This window comes from Bombina bombina, unplaced genomic scaffold (genome assembly GCF_027579735.1).
Source record: "Bombina bombina isolate aBomBom1 unplaced genomic scaffold, aBomBom1.pri scaffold_808, whole genome shotgun sequence".
Taxonomy (NCBI): Eukaryota; Metazoa; Chordata; class Amphibia; order Anura; family Bombinatoridae; genus Bombina; species Bombina bombina.
The window spans coordinates 22,591-43,681 of record NW_026511680.1 but is presented as its reverse complement, the minus strand read 5'-3'; the positions used below and the strand labels follow the sequence as shown (position 1 = coordinate 43,681).

Here is a 21,091-nt window from a genome sequence, read left to right as displayed (position 1 = left end):
GAGCTCAGGGGTCTGCAAAATTCATTTTTGAGGGAGGTAATCAGTCACAGCGGATCTGTGACAGTGTGCTTGACTGTGATTAAAAGCGTTAAATCTTAATTGATATCCGTTTTATCCGTTTTGGGTATTGAGGGGTTAATCATCCTTTTGCTAATGGGTGCAATCCTCTGCTAATATTACACTTCTTGTTAAGAATTGTTTAATTATATCTGTATTTTTGAAGCGCTGCAGCGTTTTTTATATTGCTTGCTAGTTTCATTGCTACGTCTGTTTAAACATGTCTGATTCAGAGGAAACTGTTTGTTCATCATGTTCAAAAGCCAATGTGGAGCCCAATAGAACGATGTGTACCAATTGTATTGATATTGCTTTGAATAAAAGTCAATCTGTACCGATAGATAAACTATCACCAGACAACGAGGGGGAAGTTATGCCGCCTAACTCTCCTCACGTGTCAGTACCTGCGTCTCCCGCTCGGGAGATGCGTAGGATTGAGACGCCAAGTACATCTAGACCCTTACAAATCACTTTACATGATATGGCTAATGTTATGAAAGAAGTATTATATAATATGCCCGAATTGAGGGGCAAGCGCGATAGCTCTGGGTTAAGGACAGAGCGCGCTGATGACACGAGAGCCATGTCTGATACTGCGTCACAATTTGCAGAACATGAGGACGGTGAGCTTCATTCTGTCGGTGACGGTTCTGATCCGGGGAGACCGGATTCAGAAATTTCAAATTTTAAATTTAAGCTTGAGAACCTCCGTGTGTTACTAGGGGAGGTATTAGCGGCTCTGAATGATTGCGACACGGTGGCAATCCCAGAGAAATTGTGTAGGTTGGATAGATACTATGCGGTACCGGTGTGTACTGACGTCTTTCCTATACCAAAAAGACTTACAGAAATTATTAGTAAGGAGTGGGATAGACCCGGTGTGCCTTTTTCCCCTCCCCCGATATTCAGAAAAATGTTTCCTATAGACGCCACCACACAAGACTTATGGCAGACGGTCCCTAAGGTGGAGGGAGCAGTTTCTACTTTAGCCAAGCGTACCACTATCCCGGTGGAGGATAGCTGTGCTTTCTCAGATCCAATGGATAAAAAATTAGAGGGTTATCTTAAGAAAATGTTTGTTCAACAGGGTTTTATTTTGCAGCCTCTTGCATGCATTGCGCCTGTCACGGCTGCAGCGGCATTCTGGTTTGAGTCTCTGGAAGAGGCGATTCGCACAGAGCCATTGGATGAGGCTTTGAGCAAAGTTAGAACCCTTAAGCAAGCTAATGCGTTTGTTTCAGATGCCGTAGTACATCTAACCAAACTTACGGCTAAAAATTCCGGATTCGCCATACAGGCGCGCAGAGCGCTCTGGCTTAAATCCTGGTCAGCAGATGTAACTTCCAAGTCTAAGCTACTTAACATTCCTTTCAAAGGGCAGACCTTATTCGGGCCCGGCTTGAAGGAAATTATTGCTGACATTACGGGAGGTAAGGGCCACGCCCTTCCTCAGGACAGGGCCAAACCGAAGGCCAAACCGTCTAATTTTCGTGCCTTTCGTAACTTCAAGGCAGGAGCAGCATCAACGTCCTCCGCTCCAAAACAGGAAGGAACTACTGCTCGTTACAAACAGGGTTGGAAAGGCAACCAGTCATGGAACAAGGGCAAGCAGGCCAGAAAGCCTACTTCCGCCCCTAAGACAGCATGAAGACAGGGCCCCCTATCCGGAGACGGATTTAGTGGGGGGCAGACTTTCTCTCTTCGCCCAGGCTTAAGCAAGAGATGTGCAGGATCCCTGGACGTTGAAGATTATATCTCAGGGATACCTTCTGGATTTCAAAACCTCTCAACCACAAGGGAGGTTCCATCTTTCGAGGTTATCAACGAACCTAGTAAAGAGAGAGGCATTTCTACAATGTGTACAAGACCTCTTAATCATGGGAGTGATCCACTCAGTTCCGCGATCGGAACAGGGACAAGGATTTTACTCAAATCTATTTGTGGTTCCCAAAAAAGAGGGAACCTTCAGACCAATCTTGGACTTAAAGATCTTAAACAAATTCCTAAGGGTACCATCGTTCAAGATGGAAACCATTCGAACCATCCTACCCATGATCCAAGAGGGTCAATATATGACCACAGTGGACTTAAAGGATGCTTACCTTCACATACCGATTCACAAAGATCATTATCGGTACCTAAGGTTTGCCTTTCTAGACAGGCATTACCAGTTTGTGGCTCTTCCCTTCGGGTTAGCCACGGCCCCGAGAATTTTTACGAAGGTTCTGGGCTCACTTCTGGCGGTACTAAGACCACGAGGCATAGCGGTGGCTCCGTACCTAGACGACATTCTGATACAAGCGTCAAGTTTTCAGAATGCAAAGTCTCATACAGAGATAGTTCTTGCATTTCTGAGGTCGCATGGGTGGAAAGTGAACGTGGAAAAGAGTTCTCTGTTCCCACTCACAAGGGTTCCCTTTCTAGGGACTCTTATAGATTCTGTAGAGATGAAGATTTACCTGACGGAGTCCAGGTTATCAAAGATTCTCAATGCTTGCCGTGTCCTTCATTCCATTCCAAGCCCATCAGTAGCTCAGTGCATGGAGGTAATCGGCTTAATGGTCGTGGCAATGGACATAGTGCCATTTGCGCGCCTGCATCTCAGACCGCTGCAACTATGCATGCTCAGTCAATGGAACGGGGATTACTCAGATCTGTCCCCTTTGCTAAATCTGGACCAGGAGACCTGAGATTCTCTTCTCTGGTGGTTGTCACCGGTTCATCTGTCCAAAGGAATGACCTTTCGCAGACCAGATTGGACGATTGTAACAACGGATGCCAGCCTTCTAGGTTGGGGAGCAGTCTGGAATTCCCTGAAGGCTCAGGGTTCGTGGACTCAGGAGGAGAAACTCCTTCCAATAAACATTCTGGAATTAAGAGCAATATTCAATGCTCTTCTAGCTTGGCCTCAGTTAGCAAGACTGAGGTTCATCAGATTTCAGTCGGATAATATCACGACTGTGGCTTACATCAATCATCAAGGGGGAACCAGGAGTTCCCTAGCGATGTTGGAAGTCTCGAAGATAATTCGCTGGGCAGAGTCTCACTCTTGCCACCTGTCAGAGATTTACATCCCAGGCGTAGAGAACTGGGAGGCGGATTTCCTAAGTCGCCAGACTTTTCATCCGGGAGAGTGGGAACTTCACCCGGAGGTATTTGCTCAACTGATTCGTCGTTGGGGCAAACCGGATCTGGATCTCATGGCATCTCGCCAGAACGCGAAGCTTCCTTGTTACGGATCCAGGTCCAGGGACCCGGGAGCGGTGCTGGTAGATGCATTAGCAACCCCTTGGGTTTTCAACATAGCTTATGTGTTTCCACCATTTCCGTTGCTACCTCGACTGATTGCCAGGATCAAACAGGAGAGGGCATCGGTAATTCTAATAGCGCCTGCGTGGCCACGCAGCACCTGGTATGCAGACCTAGTGGACATATCGTCTTGTCCACCATGGTCTCTTCCTCTGAGGCAGGACCTTCTAATTCAGGGTCCTTTCAACCATCCAAACCTAATTTCTCTGAGGCTGACTGCCTGGAAATTGAACGCTTGATTCTATCTAAGCGGGGGTTTTCGGATTCGGTTATTGATACATTAATACAGGCTCGGAAACCTGTGACCAGAAAGATTTACCATAAGATATGGCGTAAATATTTATATTGGTGCGAATCCAAGAGTTACTCATGGAGTAAGGTTAGGATTCCTAGGATATTGGCTTTTCTACAAGAGGGTTTAGAAAAAGGTTTGTCTGCTAGTTCGCTAAAGGGACAGATTTCAGCTCTGTCTATTCTTTTACACAAACGTCTGGCAGAGAATCCAGACGTCCAGGCCTTTTGTCAGGCTTTGGCTAGAATTAAGCCTGTGTTTAAAGCTGTTGCTCCTCCATGGAGCTTAAACTTGGTTCTTAAAGTTCTTCAGGGTGTTCCGTTTGAACCCCTTCATTCCATTGATATTAAGCTTTTATCTTGGAAAGTTCTGTTTTTGATGGCTATTTCCTCGGCTCGAAGAGTCTCTGAGTTATCTGCCTTACATTGTGATTCTCCTTATCTGATCTTTCATTCAGACAAGGTAGTACTGCGTACTAAACCTGGGTTTTTACCTAAAGTTGTTTCTAACAGGAATATCAATCAAGAGATTGTTGTTCCATCATTATGTCCTAATCCTTCTTCAAAGAAGGAACGTCTTTTGCATAATCTGGACGTGGTCCGTGCTCTGAAGTTCTACTTACAGGCAACTAAAGATTTTAGACAAACTTCTTCTCTGTTTGTCGTTTACTCTGGACAGAGGAGAGGTCAAAAGGCTTCGGCTACCTCTCTCTCTTTTTGGCTTCGTAGCATAATACGTTTAGCCTATGAGACTGCTGGACAGCAGCCTCCTGAAAGAATTACAGCTCATTCCACTAGAGCTGTGGCTTCCACCTGGGCCTTTAAGAATGAGGCCTCTGTTGAACAGATTTGCAAGGCTGCAACTTGGTCTTCACTTCATACTTTTTCCAAATTTTACAAATTTGACACTTTCGCTTCTTCGGAGGCTGGTTTTGGGAGAAAGGTTCTACAGGCAGTGGTTCCTTCTGTTTAATGTTCCTGCCTTGTCCCTCCCTTCATCCGTGTACTTAGCTTTGGTATGGGTATCCCATAAGTAATGGATGACCCGTGGACTGAACCCACTTAACAAGAGAAAACATAATTTATGCTTACCTGATAAATATATTTCTCTTGTAGTGTGTTCAGTCCACGGCCCGCCCTGTCTTTTTAAGGCAGGTTCTAAATTTTAAAATTATAACTCCAGTCACCACTGCGCCTTATAGTTTCTCCTTTCTCGTCTTGTTTCGGTCGAATGACTGGATATGACATGTGAGGGGAGGAGCTATATAGCAGTTCTGCTTGGGTGATCCTCTTGCAACTTCCTGTTGGGAAGGAGAATATATCCCATAAGTAATGGATGACCCGTGGACTGAACACACTACAAGAGAAATAAATTTATCAGGTAAGCATAAATTATGTTTTCTGAATGTGTGAAAAACTATGAAGGAAATATCCGATCCTTACCAAATTTGCACCCTAGTGTCTTAATGCTTTGAAAGTATTGCACACCAAAATTCAAAACCGGAGCAATTTGATCAATTTACCAGCTTAAACCCACTACAGTCCCAGCCACAGCCTTTGCTGCGGCTTCACCTTTCCTTAGGGGATATTCGCCACAGAAATAAGCCTTCCAGAAACGTTTTTTATGGCCACCGGACTCTCTCACATGAAGCTGCATGCACTGCTTCCAGAAGTAACTCCGCAATTAAGGCGCGAAAATGAGGCCTCCTCCCTCTGCATACTAGAGTGAAAGGCCCTTCCTGACTAGAATAGGTGTCTAAACGACTGCCAGGCGATTAAAAAACGTTCCCAAAGTGTTTTCAAGTTCCAAAACACTCCAAAAGACATATAAATATTGTATAAATCAATCGACTTAGCCCACAATAGTGTCAACCAGTATATAGCCCATTAATAAGCCTTCATTCTGTTATGAGTCTAAGAAAATGGCTTACCGATCCCAAAAAGGGAAAATGACAGTCTTCTAGCATTACTAAGTCTTGTTAGAAAATGGACTAGTCATACCTTGAGCAGAAAAGTCTGCAAACTGTTCCCCCCCAACTGAAGTTCTCTGGGCTCAACAGTCCTGCGTGGGAACAGCAATTGATTTTAGTTACTGCTGCTAAAATCATACTCCTCTTTAAACAGAACTCTTCATCTTTTTCTGTTTTAGAGTAAATAGTACAAACCGGCACTATTTTAAAATAACACACTCTTGATAGAAGTATAAAAAACTACAACTAACACCACATACTCTTTACCATCCCCGTGGAGATGCTACTTGTTCAGAGCGGCAAAGAGAATGATTGGGGGGCGGAGCCAGAGGGGGGGCTATATGTGCAGCTTTTGCTGTGCTCTCTTTGCCATTTCCTGTTAGGGAAGAGAATATTCCCACAAGTAAGGATGAAGCCGTGGACCGGACACACCAATGTAGGAGAAATGAACATTACAGTCATGAATATACAGCCTCATGCTACTTAAAGGGATAGTAAACCCAATTTCTTTCTAATGACACGATGAGTCCATGGATTTTCATTAATTACTGTTGGGAATAACACTCCTGCCCAGCAGGAGGTGGCAAAGAGCACCACAGCAAAGCTGTTAGATATCACCTCCCTTCCCTCCCACCCCAGTCATTCTCTTTGCCTACGTTAGAGCAAGGAAGTGGTAAAGTTAGGTGTTAGTAAAAGATTTTTCAATCAAGAGTTTATTATTTTTAAGTAGTGCAAGATTGTGCTGCTTTGTTCTGGGGTGTAGCTGTAGTCCATATCAGTCTCTTCAGTAGAGCAGTGGTGGCTTTAGAGCAATGGGAAATTGTGGGACATAATTCTCACTGCACCTCCCATACATTTATGCTGCCCTAATCCTGGAAGCCTGAGTAAGATTTCTCAGTCTTTATTTTTCCACAGGTCCATGTGAGGGAGAGGACCTCTCAAACCTAGTGAGCTGCCTTGCTGCCTGGCAGATTTATGAGGTAAGTGCTGACTTTTTATTTTTTCTGGGACTAGAAAGAGAAGGACTCTGAAAAAAGTTGGGCACTTTTATTCATTAAGGAAAAGATATAGCATTTATTATTTTCCTGGAACTATTTAGTAATCCTAATGTACTTACAAAGGGTTTATATAGGGCATCTTTTGCAGGCACTGGGGATTGAGGAGAAAGGGCTCAATGTTTGTGATACTCTGTTAGTTTATTTATTACAGAGTTTTCACAGAAAGTGTCGGCTAACTTGTTAGTACACGTCCACGATGGGCGGGACTTGGATGGCGGTAGGATTATTATACTTCTCTCAATTGCGATAATACGTATGAGAGAAATCTGGTTACTTGCTCTTTTGTTAGTTAAAACAGAATTAAAGGGACACTGAACCCAAATTTTTTTCTTTTGCAATTTAGATAGAGCATGCAATTTTAAGCAACTTTCTAATTTACACCTATTATATTTTTTTCTTCGTTCTCTTGCTATCTTTATTTGAAAAAGAAGGCATCTAAGCTTTTTTTCTTGGTTCAGGACTCTGGACAGCACTTTTTGATTGGTGGATGAATTTATCCACCAATCAGCAAGGACAACCCAGGTTGTTCACCAAAAATGGGCTGGCATCTAAACTTACATTCTTGCATTTCAAATAAAGATACCAAGAGAATAAAGAAAATTTGTTAATAGGAGTAAATTAGAAAGTTGCTTAAAATTTCATGTTCTATATGAATCATGAAAGAAAAAATTTGGGTTCAGTGTCCCTTTAATATGGTTGAGCATTATTTCAACAGCTCTAATATCGGTTCCGGTTTTCATAACGCAATTATTTCCGGTAATCCGACAAGGTTGTCAAACTTAGCAGTTAAAGCTGAGGGTAGAAGCTGTTGGATGTGTGTTAAATCTTTATTTTACAATAAAAAAATAAAGCAATTACATGGTTTCAGTTCAAAGAATAAAACAGTTCCGTTTTTGCAGTTCATCAGAAATAAAGCAGTTTCCTTTTAAAATTTAAAGAAACCGTAACGTTGTTGTTTTCTATATAAACTTTTAGAGAAATTTTCTATTTGTCTGATTTATTTCTGTTAGAAACTAAGACTTTGTTATAGATGCAGATATCTTGTATCTCTTTGGTTTTAATTATTATATAGTCCGCCAGTCCCGGTCTGTTCCTCATGTGTTGAAGAACTCAAAATTAAATTATTTTTTTTGAGCCAATATTGTTTGGGAGTTTATTTTTGACAATGCTCAAAATGTACCGTAATTTTCTCCTCAGGTGTCCCAAAATTGTTTTATTATTAGTAATACAGTGCCATGCTTTTCCTCCGAATTCCCTTGCTAAAGGGAGAGCGCAAAAGGAAATGTTAAAAAGTCAGTGTGTATGGTTTCTGTCTCGACTGTATCTATTATATCTCCTGAGGTTAAGATCTCAGAATCAGACGGTGTAATACCTTACTCTGATGCTGGAGTGTGTTATTCTGATTTAAGCTAGAGCACCTCCGTTTTTCTACTTAAGGAGGTTTTAGCTACCCTGGACGACTCTGATACTACGGTCATAGTCAATCCTAAACAAGTTTTTTAACGTGCCCTCCATGGCGGAAGTATTCCTTGTACCTGATAGGGCTACAGTGATTATTACTAGGAATGAGAGAGACTGGGTATACCTTTTTTTCGCCATTCCCTATAATTATAAGATGTTTCTTTTAACATACGCTATCAAGGAATTTTGGCAGACGGTACCCACAGGGGCAATTTCCACGCTAGCCAAGAAAACTACTATTCCCATAGAGGATAGTTGTTCCTTTCGGATCCTATAGATAAGAAGTTAGAGAGGTTGTTCAGGGTTTACAATGACTCCATGCCATTGGTATTGCTACTGTCATTAGTTCGGCAGCATACTGGTTTGATGCGTTGTCCGATTTTATTCGGACAGACACTCCCCTCAAAGAAATCCAGGATAGGATAAAGGCCCTTAAGTTGGCCATCTCCTTTATCACGGATACTTCCCTTCAGGTATTAAGCCAGGAGCTAAGATTTCCGGTGTTGCCGTACTGGCCGCAGTGTTTTATGGTTTAAATCTTGGTCTGCGGATGTGTCATCCAAGTCTAAACTTTTGGCGATTCCTTACAAGGGAAATACCTTGTTTGGGCCGGGTTTGACGGAAATAATTTCTGACATTTCCTACCTTGGGATAAGAGAAATAAACACAAGGGACGTCAGAGTAATTTTCATTCCTTCGAAATTTCAAGGGACTCACTTTTCCAAGCAGGAGCAGTCCAAGCCTTCCTGGAGATCTAATTAGTCTTGGAACAAGGGAAAACAATCTAAAAAGCACCTGCCCCCGATCTGGGACCGGATCTTGTGGGGGCAGTCGTTCCTCCTAAACTCAGGCTTGGGTTTGAGATGTTCAGGATCCCTGGGTGGTGGACATAGTGTCCCAGGGATACAAACTAGAGTTCAAGAATTTTCCTCCCAGGGGCAGGTTTCTGCTTTCAAGATTATCTGTAAACCAGACTAAAAGAGAGGGGTTCTTACACTGTGTTCGGGACCTCTCCGACCTGGGAGTGTTAGTTCCTGTTCTGATGCAGGAACAGGGTCTGGGGTTCTATTCAAATCTGTTCGTGGTTCCCAAAAAGGAGGGAACCTTCACACCAATTTTAGATTTCAAGAGTCTAAACACATTCCTCAGATTGCCGTCCTTCAAGTTGGAATCTATTCGTTCTATTCTTTCTTTGATCCATAGGGTCAATTTATGACAGCGGTGGTTTTAAAGGACAAATACTTGCATGTTTCCATCACAGGGACCATCACAAGTTTCTAAGTTTTGCTTTTCTAGACAAACTCTTCAGTTTGTGGCTCTTCTATTTGGCCTTGCCACAGGCTCCCAGAAAGTTCTCAAAGGTTTTGGGATCCCGACTAGGGGTGCTCCTTTGCGGGGCATTGCAGTGGCACCTTATCTGGCCGACATGCTGGTTCAGGCGCCTTCCTTTCAACAAGTAAGATCACTCACGGAAACATTATCTTTCCTACGTTCTCACGGATGGAAGGTAAATTTGGGAAAGAGTTCCTTAGTTCCAACTACAAGGGTAGTTTTCTTGGGAACCATAATAGTTTCCTCATCAATGTAATTTTTTCTGACAGTCAGGAAATCAAAGATTTTTGATTCTACCTAGCACTTCAGTCCTCTCCTCGCCGTCAGAGGCTCAGTGCATGAGGGTAATGGGCTGATGGTAGCGGCAATGGACATCATTCCATTCGTCTGTTTCCAACTCAGACCTCTGCAGTTAAGCATGCTCAGGCAGTGGAACAGAGATTATGCCGATCTGTCTCTGCGATTACAGCTGGAGTAGGAGACAAGGGATTCTCTACTTTGGTGTTTGTCTCAGGATCATCTCTCCCAGGGAACCTGCTTTTGCAGACCTTCCTGGGTTATTGTGACAACAGATTTCAGACTTCTGGGATGGGAGCAGTCTGGAGCTCTTTAAAGGCTCAGGGAACATGGACTCGGTCGGAGTCTGTTCTACCTATACACATTCTGCAATTGAGAGCAATTTTCAATGCTCTCCTGGCCTGGCCTCAGTTAACTTTGGCCCGGTTCATCAGGTTCCAGTTGGACAATATAACCTCAGTGGTTTACATCAACCGTCAGGGAGGAACTCAGAGTTCTTTGACCATGACAGAGGTAGCCAAGATCTTTCAGTGGGCGCAGACCCACAATTGCTGTCTGTAGGTGATCCACATTCCAGGAGTGGACCTCTAGGAAGCGGACTTCCTGAGCAGTCAGACCTTTCACCCGGGGACTCCACACGGAAGTATTTTCCAGACTGATTCTCAAAGGGGGTCAGTTGAAATTGGATCTCATAATATCTCGGCAGAATGCCAAGCTTCCGAGGTACGGGTCGAGGTCAAGGGACCCTCAGGCTGTACTGATAGAGGCTCTGGTGGTACCTTGGAATTTCAGTCTCGCATAAATATTTCTTCTGTTTGCTTTTCTTCCTCGAGTCTCTACTCTTCTACCTAGAGTCATTGCTCGAATCATGCAGGAGAGGGCGTAGGTGATCCTTATTGCACCTGCTTGGTATGCAGACCTGGTGGACATGTCATCTCTTCCACCTTGGAGGCTTCCTTTGAGGAAGGACCTTCTACTTTAAGGACCAATCCTTCATCCAAATCTAGTTTCTCTGAGGCTGACTGTTTGGAGATTGAACGCTTATTTTCGCAATCTGTCATTTAGACCAGTGTTTTTCGACCAGTGTGCCGCAGCACTCTAGTGTGCCGTGAGAGATCCTCAGGTGTGCCACCGCAAACTGACAAGTGTGACATATTTTTTAAATTTTTGCTTGTTTTTTACTCCCAGTGCAGGGGTGTCCCTCTTTCAAATTTTGAAATATTGGGAGGTATGTGACAGGCTCATCAGGCAAACAGACAGGCATAATTTACAACCATGACATATTGACATTCATTCACAGACAATCATTATGATTGTGAATGAATGTCAATATGTCACGTATAGTGTGTAGGAGGCATGGCATCACAGCACAATACATATAGTATGTGTGTGTGTGTGTACATATATATATGCTGTATTAGGCTACAATGTGTGATTTTTTTAAAATTTTTGGATGGTGGTGTGCCACAGGATTTTTTAATGTAAAAAAGCGTGCCACGGCAAAAAAAGGTTGAAAATCACTGATTTAGACCATGATTCAGGTTCGTAAACCTGTGACTTGAAAGATTTACCATAGATATCGCGTAAATTTCTATATTGGTGTGAATCCAAGGGCTACTCTTGGAGTAGAGTTAGGATTCCTAGAATTCTGTCATTTCTCCAAGAAGGTTTGGAGAAAGGATTATCGTCGAGTTCCCTAAAGGGTCAAATATCTGCCTTGTCTATTTTGTTACATAAATGTGCAATCATTTTGTCAGGCCTTGGTCAGGTTCAGGCCTGTTTTCAAACCAGTTACTCCTCCCTGGAGTCTTTTTTTAGTTCTTAAGGTGCTTCAAGGGGCTCTGTTTGAGCCTATGCATTCCTTAGATATTAAGTTTTTATCTTGGAAAGTTTTGTTTCTTGTTGCTATTTATTCTGCTCGTAGAGTGTCAGAGCTCTCGGCATTACAGTATGAGTCACCTTACCTTATTTTTCATTTGGATAAGGTAGTTTTACGTAAAAAGTTAGGGATTTTCCCTAATGTATTTTTTGTCTGGAACTTTAATCAGGAGATTGTTGTTCCTTCCTTGTGTCCTAATCCTTCTTCTCAGAAGGAATGTTTTTTCCACAATTTGGACGTGGTATGTGCTCAAATATTTTACTTGCAGGCGACTAAGGATTTTCGTAAGTCTTCTGCCTTATTTGTGGTTTTCTCTGGAAAACGTAAGGGACAGAAAGCTATGGCTACTTTTCTTTCTTTGTGGCTGAGTATTATATGTTTTGTCTATGAATCTGCTGGACAGCAACCTCCAGAGAGAGTTGCGGCTCAATCCATGTGGGCTGTTGCTTCCTCATGGGCATTCAAAAATGAAGCTTCTATGGAAAGATGTGCAAGGCTGCAACTTGGTCCTCTCTTCACACTTTTTCAAAATTTTATAAATTTGACACTTTTGCCTAAGCTGAGGCTGCTTTTGGGAGAAAGGTTCTTCAAGCAGTGGTGCCTTCAGTTTAGGTTTCCTGTCTTGTCCCTCCCTTATCTGTGTACTCTAGCTTTGGTATTGATTCCCAACAGTAATTAATGATGATCCGTGGACTCATCATGTCATTAGAAAGAAAACAAAATTTATGCTTACCTGATAAATTTATTTCTTGACACGATGAGTCCACGGCCCGCCCTGTTTTTAAGACAGGTTGTTGATATGTTATAAACGTCAGACACCTCTGCACCTTGTTGCTTCCTTTCTCTCCTTTACTTCAGTCGAATGACTGGGGTGGGAGGGAAGGGAGGTGATATTTAACAGCTTTGCTGTGGTGCTCTTTACCGCCTCCTGGGCAGGAGTGATATTCCCAACAGTAATTATTGATGATCCGTGGACTCATCATGTCAAGAAAGAAATTTATCAGGTAAGCATAAATTTAGTTTTTTTTCTTTCATGATTCAGATAGAACATGCAATTTTAAGCAACTTTCCAATTTACTCCTATTTATCAATTTTACTTAATTCTCTTGGTATCTTTTATTTGAAAAAATAAGAATATAAGCTAAGGAGCCGGCCCATTTTTTGTTTCAGCACCCTGGCTAGTGCTTGTGATTGGTGGCTACATTTAGCAAACCAATAAGCTACTGCAACCCAGGTTCTCAACCAAAAATGGGCCGACCTGCAACTGAGAGAAGACTTAGATACAAGGTAATCACAGAGGTAAAAAGTATATTAATATAACCGTGTTGGTTATGCAAAACTGGGGAATGGGTATTAAAGGGATTATCTATCTTTTTAAACGATAACAATCCTGGAGTAGGCTATCCCTTTAAATAGAAACTATATTTAGATTTGATGAAAAATCTTTTTAAAATTATTTTTTATCCACCCTGCCTGTCAGTTGAAAAAAGTAGCGTCTAGAATAAAGCTTCAGTTTATATGCGTACAGCAAATATTTTAGGGGTAGATTTATCAAAGCCATTCTCCTTTAATTCCGTCCATAATAGTGCATACAAACTGATTTGTCATATTAATCAAAGCACTCTGTACCTATAATTGCACAAATCTGAAAGAAACTTCTTTGCACTCTGCTTGCGTTCACCTAGGCTCAAGGGCGTGCTCCCGAGTGCAACAATATACATTAGTAATAGGCGTAATTTAACAGCCCGACCTACAAATATGCCCAGTTTCTTATTTATCATTGCTTTCCGCCGATAGGGAACTGAAATTTCGGCTTCAATTGCGTGTTGCATATTTCGCCAGACTGAGGCGAACACCATTATACATGCTTTAACATCTTGTGATTCAGTACTGTTATTGACAAAAATTTGCGCTTCCACAGGCGCATATGGGTGTATGTGTGTATATATATATGTGTGTGTGTATATAGATATAGATATAGATATAGATATATATATTAATTTTTGAGATCTTAAATTATCAACATATGGTAAAAACAGCACAGAAACATTATATAATATAAATATAAGTTACTAAATAAGTTACCTAAAAAAAGCTTTTTAAATAATCAAAACATGGCAGCTTAAATATTTATAGGGATTTACTGTGATAAATAGGGACTAAATGCTTTTTCCGACAGGCGAAATTTATCATTATTACGCACCAGCTCGCCTGCGTGAAGTTACATCTATTTTTTTTTTTTTTATAAATTCAGGCGCACATGTGCGCTTCTCCAGAGGCGAGCTGGGGCGCAGATGCAGGCAAAGCACATACAGAGTTCGCCTAGCCTTTGATAAATCGACCCCTTAGTGTGCTCTTCTAGAAGTTTGTTTTTTGTTGTTTTTTTGTATATATAAAACCTATTTATCAACAGATGCTTTTAAATTTACACATCTTTTGAGACTTCATAATTGTATAATTTATCGATTTACAAGGAAGAATACATAATAACACTGTTTCTTTCTATAGATAACAGAGATGATGAGTTCAGAATGCCTTATCACAGTCATCAGCAGCTTCCTGCTGGCATCCTTCCCATGGTTCCTGAAGTTGCTCAAGCTGTTGGGGTTAATCAAGGACATCATGCCAAAGAATTTAACAGGGTGGCCCCCAACCCTGCCAAGGCAACGGTTACTGCCATGATAGCAAGAGAGCTATTGTATGCAGGCACGTCCCCCACAGCGGACACCATTTTAAAGAATAGTAACTCTTCTGGGCATGTTCCGCACGGTCCACTCACAAGACCCTCTGAACAATTAGACTATCTTTCGCGTGTCCAAGGATTACAGGTAATGGGTCTTAAAAATACTTGTCAATAACCCTTTGGCTGCTAAGCCATTTCCCACCTGGGTGCTATATATAAAAAAATATTTCTTTCATGTAATTAACAAGAGTCCATGAGCTAGTGACGTATGGGATATACATTCCTACCAGGAGGGGCAAAGTTTCCCAAACCTTAAAATGCCTATAAATACACCCCTCACCACACCCACAAATCAGTTTTACAAACTTTGCCTCCAAGGGAGGTGGTGAAGTAAGTTTGTGCTAGATTCTACGTTGATATGCGCTCCGCAGCAAGTTGGAGCCCGGTTTTCCTCTCAGCATGCAGTGAATGTCAGAGGGATGTGAAGAGAGTATTGCCTATTGAATGCAGTGATCTCCTTCTACGGGGTCTATTTCATAAGGTTCTCTGTTATCGGTCGTAGAGATTCATCTCTTACCTCCCTTTTCAGATCGACGATATACTCTTATATTTACCATTACCTCTACTGATTCTCGTTTCAGTACTGGTTTGGCTTTCTACAAACATGTAGATGAGTGTCCTGGGGTAAGTAAGTCTTATTTTCTGTGACACTCTAAGCTATGGTTGGGCACTTTATTTATAAAGTTCTAAATATATGTATTCAAACATTTATTTGCCTTGACTCAGAATGTTCAACTTTCCTTATTTTCAGACAGTCAGTTTCATATTTGGGATTATGCATTGAATTATCATATTTTTCTTACCTCAAAAATTTGACTTTTTTCCCTGTGGGCTGTTAGGCTCGTGGGGGCTGAAAATGCTTCATTTTATTGCGTCATTCTTGGCGCGGACTTTTTTGGCGCAAAAATTCTTTTCCGTTTCCGGCGTCGTATGTGTCGCCGGAAGTTACGTCATTTTTTGACGTTATTTTGCGCCAAAAATGTCGGCGTTCCGGATGTGGCATCATTTTTGGCGCCAAAAGCATTTAGGCGCCAAATAATGTGGGCGTCTTATTTGGCGCTAAAAAAAATATGGGCGTCGCTTTTGTCTCCACATTATTTCAGTCTCATTTTTCATTTGCTTCTGGTTGCTAGAAGCTTGATATTTGGCATTCTTTCCCATTCCTGAAACTGTCTTATAAGGAATTTGATCTATTTTGCTTTATATGTTGTTTTTTCTCTTACATATTGCAAGATGTCTCACGTTGCATCTGAGCCAGAAGATACTACAGGAAAATCACTGCCTGCTGGATCTACCAAAGCTAAGTGTATCTGCTGTAAATTTTTGGTAGCTATTCCTCCAGCTGTTGTTTGTAATAATTGTCATGACAAACTTGTTTAAGCAGATAATATTTCCTTTAGTAATGTACCATTGCCTGTTGCAGTTCCCTCAACATCTAAGGTGCAGAATGTTCCTGATAACATAAGAGATTTTGTTTCTGAATCCATAAAGAAGGCTTTGTCTGTTATTTCTCCTTCTAGTAAACGTAAAAAGTCTTTTAAATCTTCTCTCTCTACAGATGAATTTTTAAATGAACACCATCATTCTGATTCTTTGGACTCTTCTGGTTCAGAGGATTCTATCTCAGAGATTGATGCTGATAAATCTTCATATTTATTTAAGATGGAATTTATTCGCTCTTTACTTAAAGAAGTACTAATTGCTTTAGAAATAGAGGATTCTAGTCCTCTTGATACTAATTCTATACGTTTGGATAAGGTTTTTAAAGCTCCTGCGGTTATTCCAGAAGTTTTTCCTGTTCCTAATGCTATTTCTGCAGTGATTTCCAAAGAATGGGATAAATTGGGTAATTCATTTACTCCTTCTAAACGTTTTAAGCAATTATATCCTGTTCCGCCTGACAGGTTAGAATTTTGGGACAAAATCCCTAAAGTTGATGGGGCTATTTCTACCCTTGCTAAACGTACTACCATTCCTACGTCAGATGGTACCTCGTTTAAGGATCCTTTAGATAGAAAAATTGAATCCTTTCTAAGAAAAGCTTATCTGTGTTCAGGTAATCTTCTTAGACCTGCTATATCATTGGCTGATGTTGCTGCAGCTTCAACTTTTTGGTTGGAAACCCTAGCGCAACAAGTAGCAAATCGTGATTCTCATGATATTATTATTCTTCTTCAGCATGCTAATAATTTTATCTGTGATGCCATTTCTCCAACATAGGTGTGTCCGGTCCACGGCGTCATCCTTACTTGTGGGATATTCTCTTCCCCAACAGGAAATGGCAAAGAGCCCAGCAAAGCTGGTCACATGATCCCTCCTAGGCTCCGCCTACCCCAGTCATTCTCTTTGCCGTTGTACAGGCAACATCTCCACGGAGATGGCTTAGAGTTTTTTAGTGTTTAACTGTAGTTTTTCATTATTCAATCAAGAGTTTGTTATTTTCAAATAGTGCTGGTACGTACTATTTACTCAGAAACAGAAAAGAGATGAAGAATTCTGTTTGTATGAGGAAAATGATTTTAGCAACCGTAACTAAAATCCATGGCTGTTCCACACAGGACTGTTGAGAGCAATTAACTTCAGTTGGGGGAACAGTTTGCAGTCTCTTGCTGCTTGAGGTATGACACATTCTAACAAGACGATGTAATGCTGGAAGCTGTCATTTTCCCTATGGGATCCGGTAAGCCATGTTTATTACGATTGTAAATAAGGGCTTCACAAGGGCTTATTTAAACTGTAGACTTTTTTTGGGCTAAATCGATTGATATTAACACTTATTTAGCCTTGAGGAATCATTTATTCTGGGTATTTTGATTTAATAATATCGGCAGGCACTGTTTTAGACACCTTATTCTTTAGGGGCTTTCCCAAAGCATAGGCAGAGTCTCATTTTCGCGCCGGTGTTGCGCACTTGTTTTTGAGAGGCATGGCATGCAGTCGCATGTGAGAGGAGCTCTGATACTTGTAAAAGACTTCTGAAGGCGTCATTTGGTATCGTATTCCCCTTTGGGTTTGGTTGGGTCTCAGCAAAGCAGATACCAGGGACTGTAAAGGGGTTTAAAGCTTAAAACGGCTCCGGTTCCGTTATTTTAAGGGTTAAAGCTTCCAAAATTGGTGTGCAATATTTTCAAGGCTTTAAGACGCTGTGGTGAAAATTTGGTGAATTTTGAACAATTCCTTCATGTTTTTTCGCAATTGCAGTAATAAAGTGTGTTCAGTTTAAAATTTAAAGTGACAGTAACGGTTTTATTTTAAAACGTTTTTTGTACTTTCTGATCAAGTTTATGCCTGTTTAACATGTCTGAACTACCAGATAGACTGTGTTCTGAATGTGGGGAAGCCAGAATTCCTATTCATTTAAATAAATGTGATTTATGTGATAATGACAATGATGCCCAAGATGATTCCTCAAGTGAGGGGAGTAAGCATGGTACTGCATCATTCCCTCCTTCGTCTACACGAGTCTTGCCCACTCAGGAGGCCCCTAGTACATCTAGCGCGCCAATACTCCTTACTATGCAACAATTAACGGCTGTAATGGATAATTCTGTCAAAAACATTTTAGCCAAAATGAACCCTTGTCAGCGTAAGCGTGGCTGCTCTGTTTTAGTTACTGAAGAGCATGACGACGCTGATATTATTATCTCTGAAGGGCCCCTAGCCCAATCTGAGGGGGCCAGGGAGGTTTTGTCTGAGGGAGAAATTACTGATTTAGGGAACATTTCTCAGCAGGCCGAATCTGATGTGATTACATTTAAATTTAAATTGGAACATCTCCGCATTTTGCTTAAGGAGGTATTATCCACTCTGGATGATTGTGAAAATTTAGTCATCCCAGAGAAACTATGTAAAATGGACAAGTTCCTAGAGGTGCCGGGGCTCCCAGAAGCTTTTCCTATACCCAAGCGGGTGGCGGACATTGTTAATAAAGAATGGGAAAGGCCCGGTATTCCTTTCGTCCCTCCCCCCATATTTAAAAAATTGTTTCCTATGGTCGACCCCAGAAAGGACTTATGGCAATCAGTCCCCAAGGTCGAGGGAGCGGTTTCTACTTTAAACAAACGCACCACTATTCCCATAGAGGATAGTTGTGCTTTCAAAGATCCTATGGATAAAAAATTAGAAGGTTTGCTTAAAAAGATGTTTGTTCAGCAGGGTTACCTTCTACAACCCATTTCATGCATTGTCCCTGTCACTACAGCCGCATATTTCTGGTTTGATGAACTGCTTAAGGTGCTCGATAGTGACTCTCCTCCTTATGAGGAGATTATGGACAGAATCAATGCTCTCAAATTGGCTAATTCTTTCACTCTAGACGCCTCTTTGCAATTGGCTAAGTTAGCGGCTAAGAACTCTGGGTTTGCTATTGTGGCGCGCAGAGCGCTTTGGTTGAAATCTTGGTCGGCTGATGCGTCTTCCAAGAACAAGCTACTAAACATTCCTTTCAAGGGGAAAACGCTGTTTGGTCCTGACTTGAAAGAGATTATCTCTGATATCACTGGGGGTAAGGGCCACGCCCTTCCTCAGGATCGGCCCTTCAAGGCAAAAAATAGACCTAATTTTCGTCCCTTTCGTAAAAACGGACCAGCCCAAGGTGCTACGTCCTCTAAGCAAGAGGGTAATACTTCTCAGGCCAAGCCAGCTTGGAGACCAATGCAAGGCTGGAACAAGGGAAAGCAGGCCAAGAAACCTGCCACTGCTACCAAGACAGCATGAAATATTGGCCCCCGATCCGGGACCGGATCTGGTGGGGGGCAGACTCTCTCTCTTCGCTCAGGCTTGGGCAAGAGATGTTCTGGATCCTTGGGCGCTAGAAATAGTCTCCCAGGGTTATCTTCTGGAATTCAAGGGACTTCCCCCAAGGGGGAGGTTCCACAAGTCGCAGTTGTCTTCAGACCACATAAAAAGACAGGCGTTCTTACATTGTGTAGAAGACCTGTTAAAAATGGGAGTAATTCATCCTGTTCCATTAAGAGAACAAGGGATGGGGTTCTACTCCAATCTGTTCATAGTTCCCAAAAAAGAGGGAACGTTCAGACCAATCCTAGATCTCAAGATCTTAAACAAATTTCTCAAGGTCCCATCGTTCAAGATGGAAACCATTCGAACTATCCTTCCTTCCATCCAGGAAGGTCAATTTATGACCACGGTGGATTTAAAGGATGCGTATCTACATATTCCTATCCACAAGGAACATCATCGGTTCCTAAGGTTTGCATTCCTGGACAAACATTACCAGTTCGTGGCGCTTCCTTTCGGATTAGCCACTGCTCCAAGGATTTTCACAAAGGTACTAGGGTCCCTTCTAGCGGTGCTAAGACCAAGGGGCATTGCAGTAGTACCTTACCTGGACGACATTCTGATTCAAGCGTCGTCCCTTCCTCAAGCAAAGGCTCACACGGACATTGTCCTGGCCTTTCTCAGATCTCACGGCTGGAAAGTGAACGTGGAAAAGAGTTCTCTATCCCCGTCAACAAGGGTTCCCTTCTTGGGAACAATTATAGACTCCTTAGAAATGAGGATCTTTCTAACAGAGGCCAGAAAAACAAAGCTTCTGGACTCTTGTCGGATACTTCATTCCGTTCCTCTTCCTTCCATAGCTCAGTGCATGGAAGTGATCGGGTTGATGGTGGCGGCGATGGACATAGTTCCTTTTGCGCGCATTCATCTAAGACCATTACAACTGTGCATGCTCAGTCAGTGGAATGGGGACTATACAGACTTGTCTCCGAAGATACAAGTAAATCAGAGGACCAGAGACTCACTCCGTTGGTGGCTGTCCCTGGACAATCTGTCTCAAGGGATGATGTTCCACAGACCAGAGTGGGTCATTGTCACGACCGACGCCAGTCTGATAGGCTGGGGCGCGGTCTGGGGATCCCTGAAAGCTCAGGGTCTTTGGTCTCGGGAAGAATCTCTTCTACCGATAAATATTCTGGAACTGAGAGCGATATTCAATGCGCTCCAGGCCTGGCCCCAGCTTGCGAGGACCAGGTTCATACGGTTTCAATCAGACAACATGACGACTGTTGCGTACATCAACCATCAGGGGGGAACAAGGAGTTCCCTAGCGATGGAAGAAGTAACCAAAATTATTCTTTGGGCGGAGTCTCACTCCTGCCACCTGTCTGCTATCCACATCCCAGGAGTGGAAAATTGGGAAGCGGATTTTCTGAGTCGTCAGACATTGCATCCGGGGGAGTGGGAACTCCATCCGGAAATCTTTGCCCAAGTCACTCACCTGTGGGGCATTCCAGACATGGATCTGATGGCCTCTCGTCAGAACTTCAAAGTTCCTTGCTACGGGGCCAGATCCAGGGATCCCAAGGCGGCTCTAGTGGATGCACTAGTAGCACCTTGGACCTTCAAACTAGCTTATGTGTTCCCGCCATTTCCTCTCATCCCCAGGCTGATAGCCAGGATCAAGCAGGAGAGGGCGTCGGTGATCTTGATAGCTCCTGCGTGGCCACGCAGGACTTGGTATGCAGATCTGGTGAATATGTCATCGGCTCCACCTTGGAAGCTACCTTTGAGACGAGACCTTCTTGTTCAGGGTCCGTTCGAACATCCGAATCTGGTTTCACTCCAGCTGACTGCTTGGAGATTGAACGCTTGATTTTATCGAAGCGAGGATTCTCAGATTCTGTGATCGATACTCTTGTTCAGGCCAGAAAGCCTGTGACTAGAAAGATTT

At 42.4% G+C, this 21,091-nt stretch overlaps 1 protein-coding gene across 1 annotated transcript in view; it reads left to right on the top strand.

The window, feature by feature from the left end:
* The window catches only part of LOC128643903 (double-stranded RNA-binding protein Staufen homolog 1), a gene marked incomplete at its 3' end in the record, with an annotated part of 77,563 nt that extends 63,081 nt beyond the window's left edge, over positions 1 to 14,482 (top strand). Inside the window, exon 8 of the mRNA XM_053696674.1 lies at positions 14,163 to 14,482. Within this exon, the coding sequence (XP_053552649.1) occupies positions 14,163 to 14,482 (320 nt within the window). The remainder of the gene's footprint in view (positions 1 to 14,162) is intronic.
* Positions 14,483 to 21,091: the final 6,609 nt, after the last annotated feature.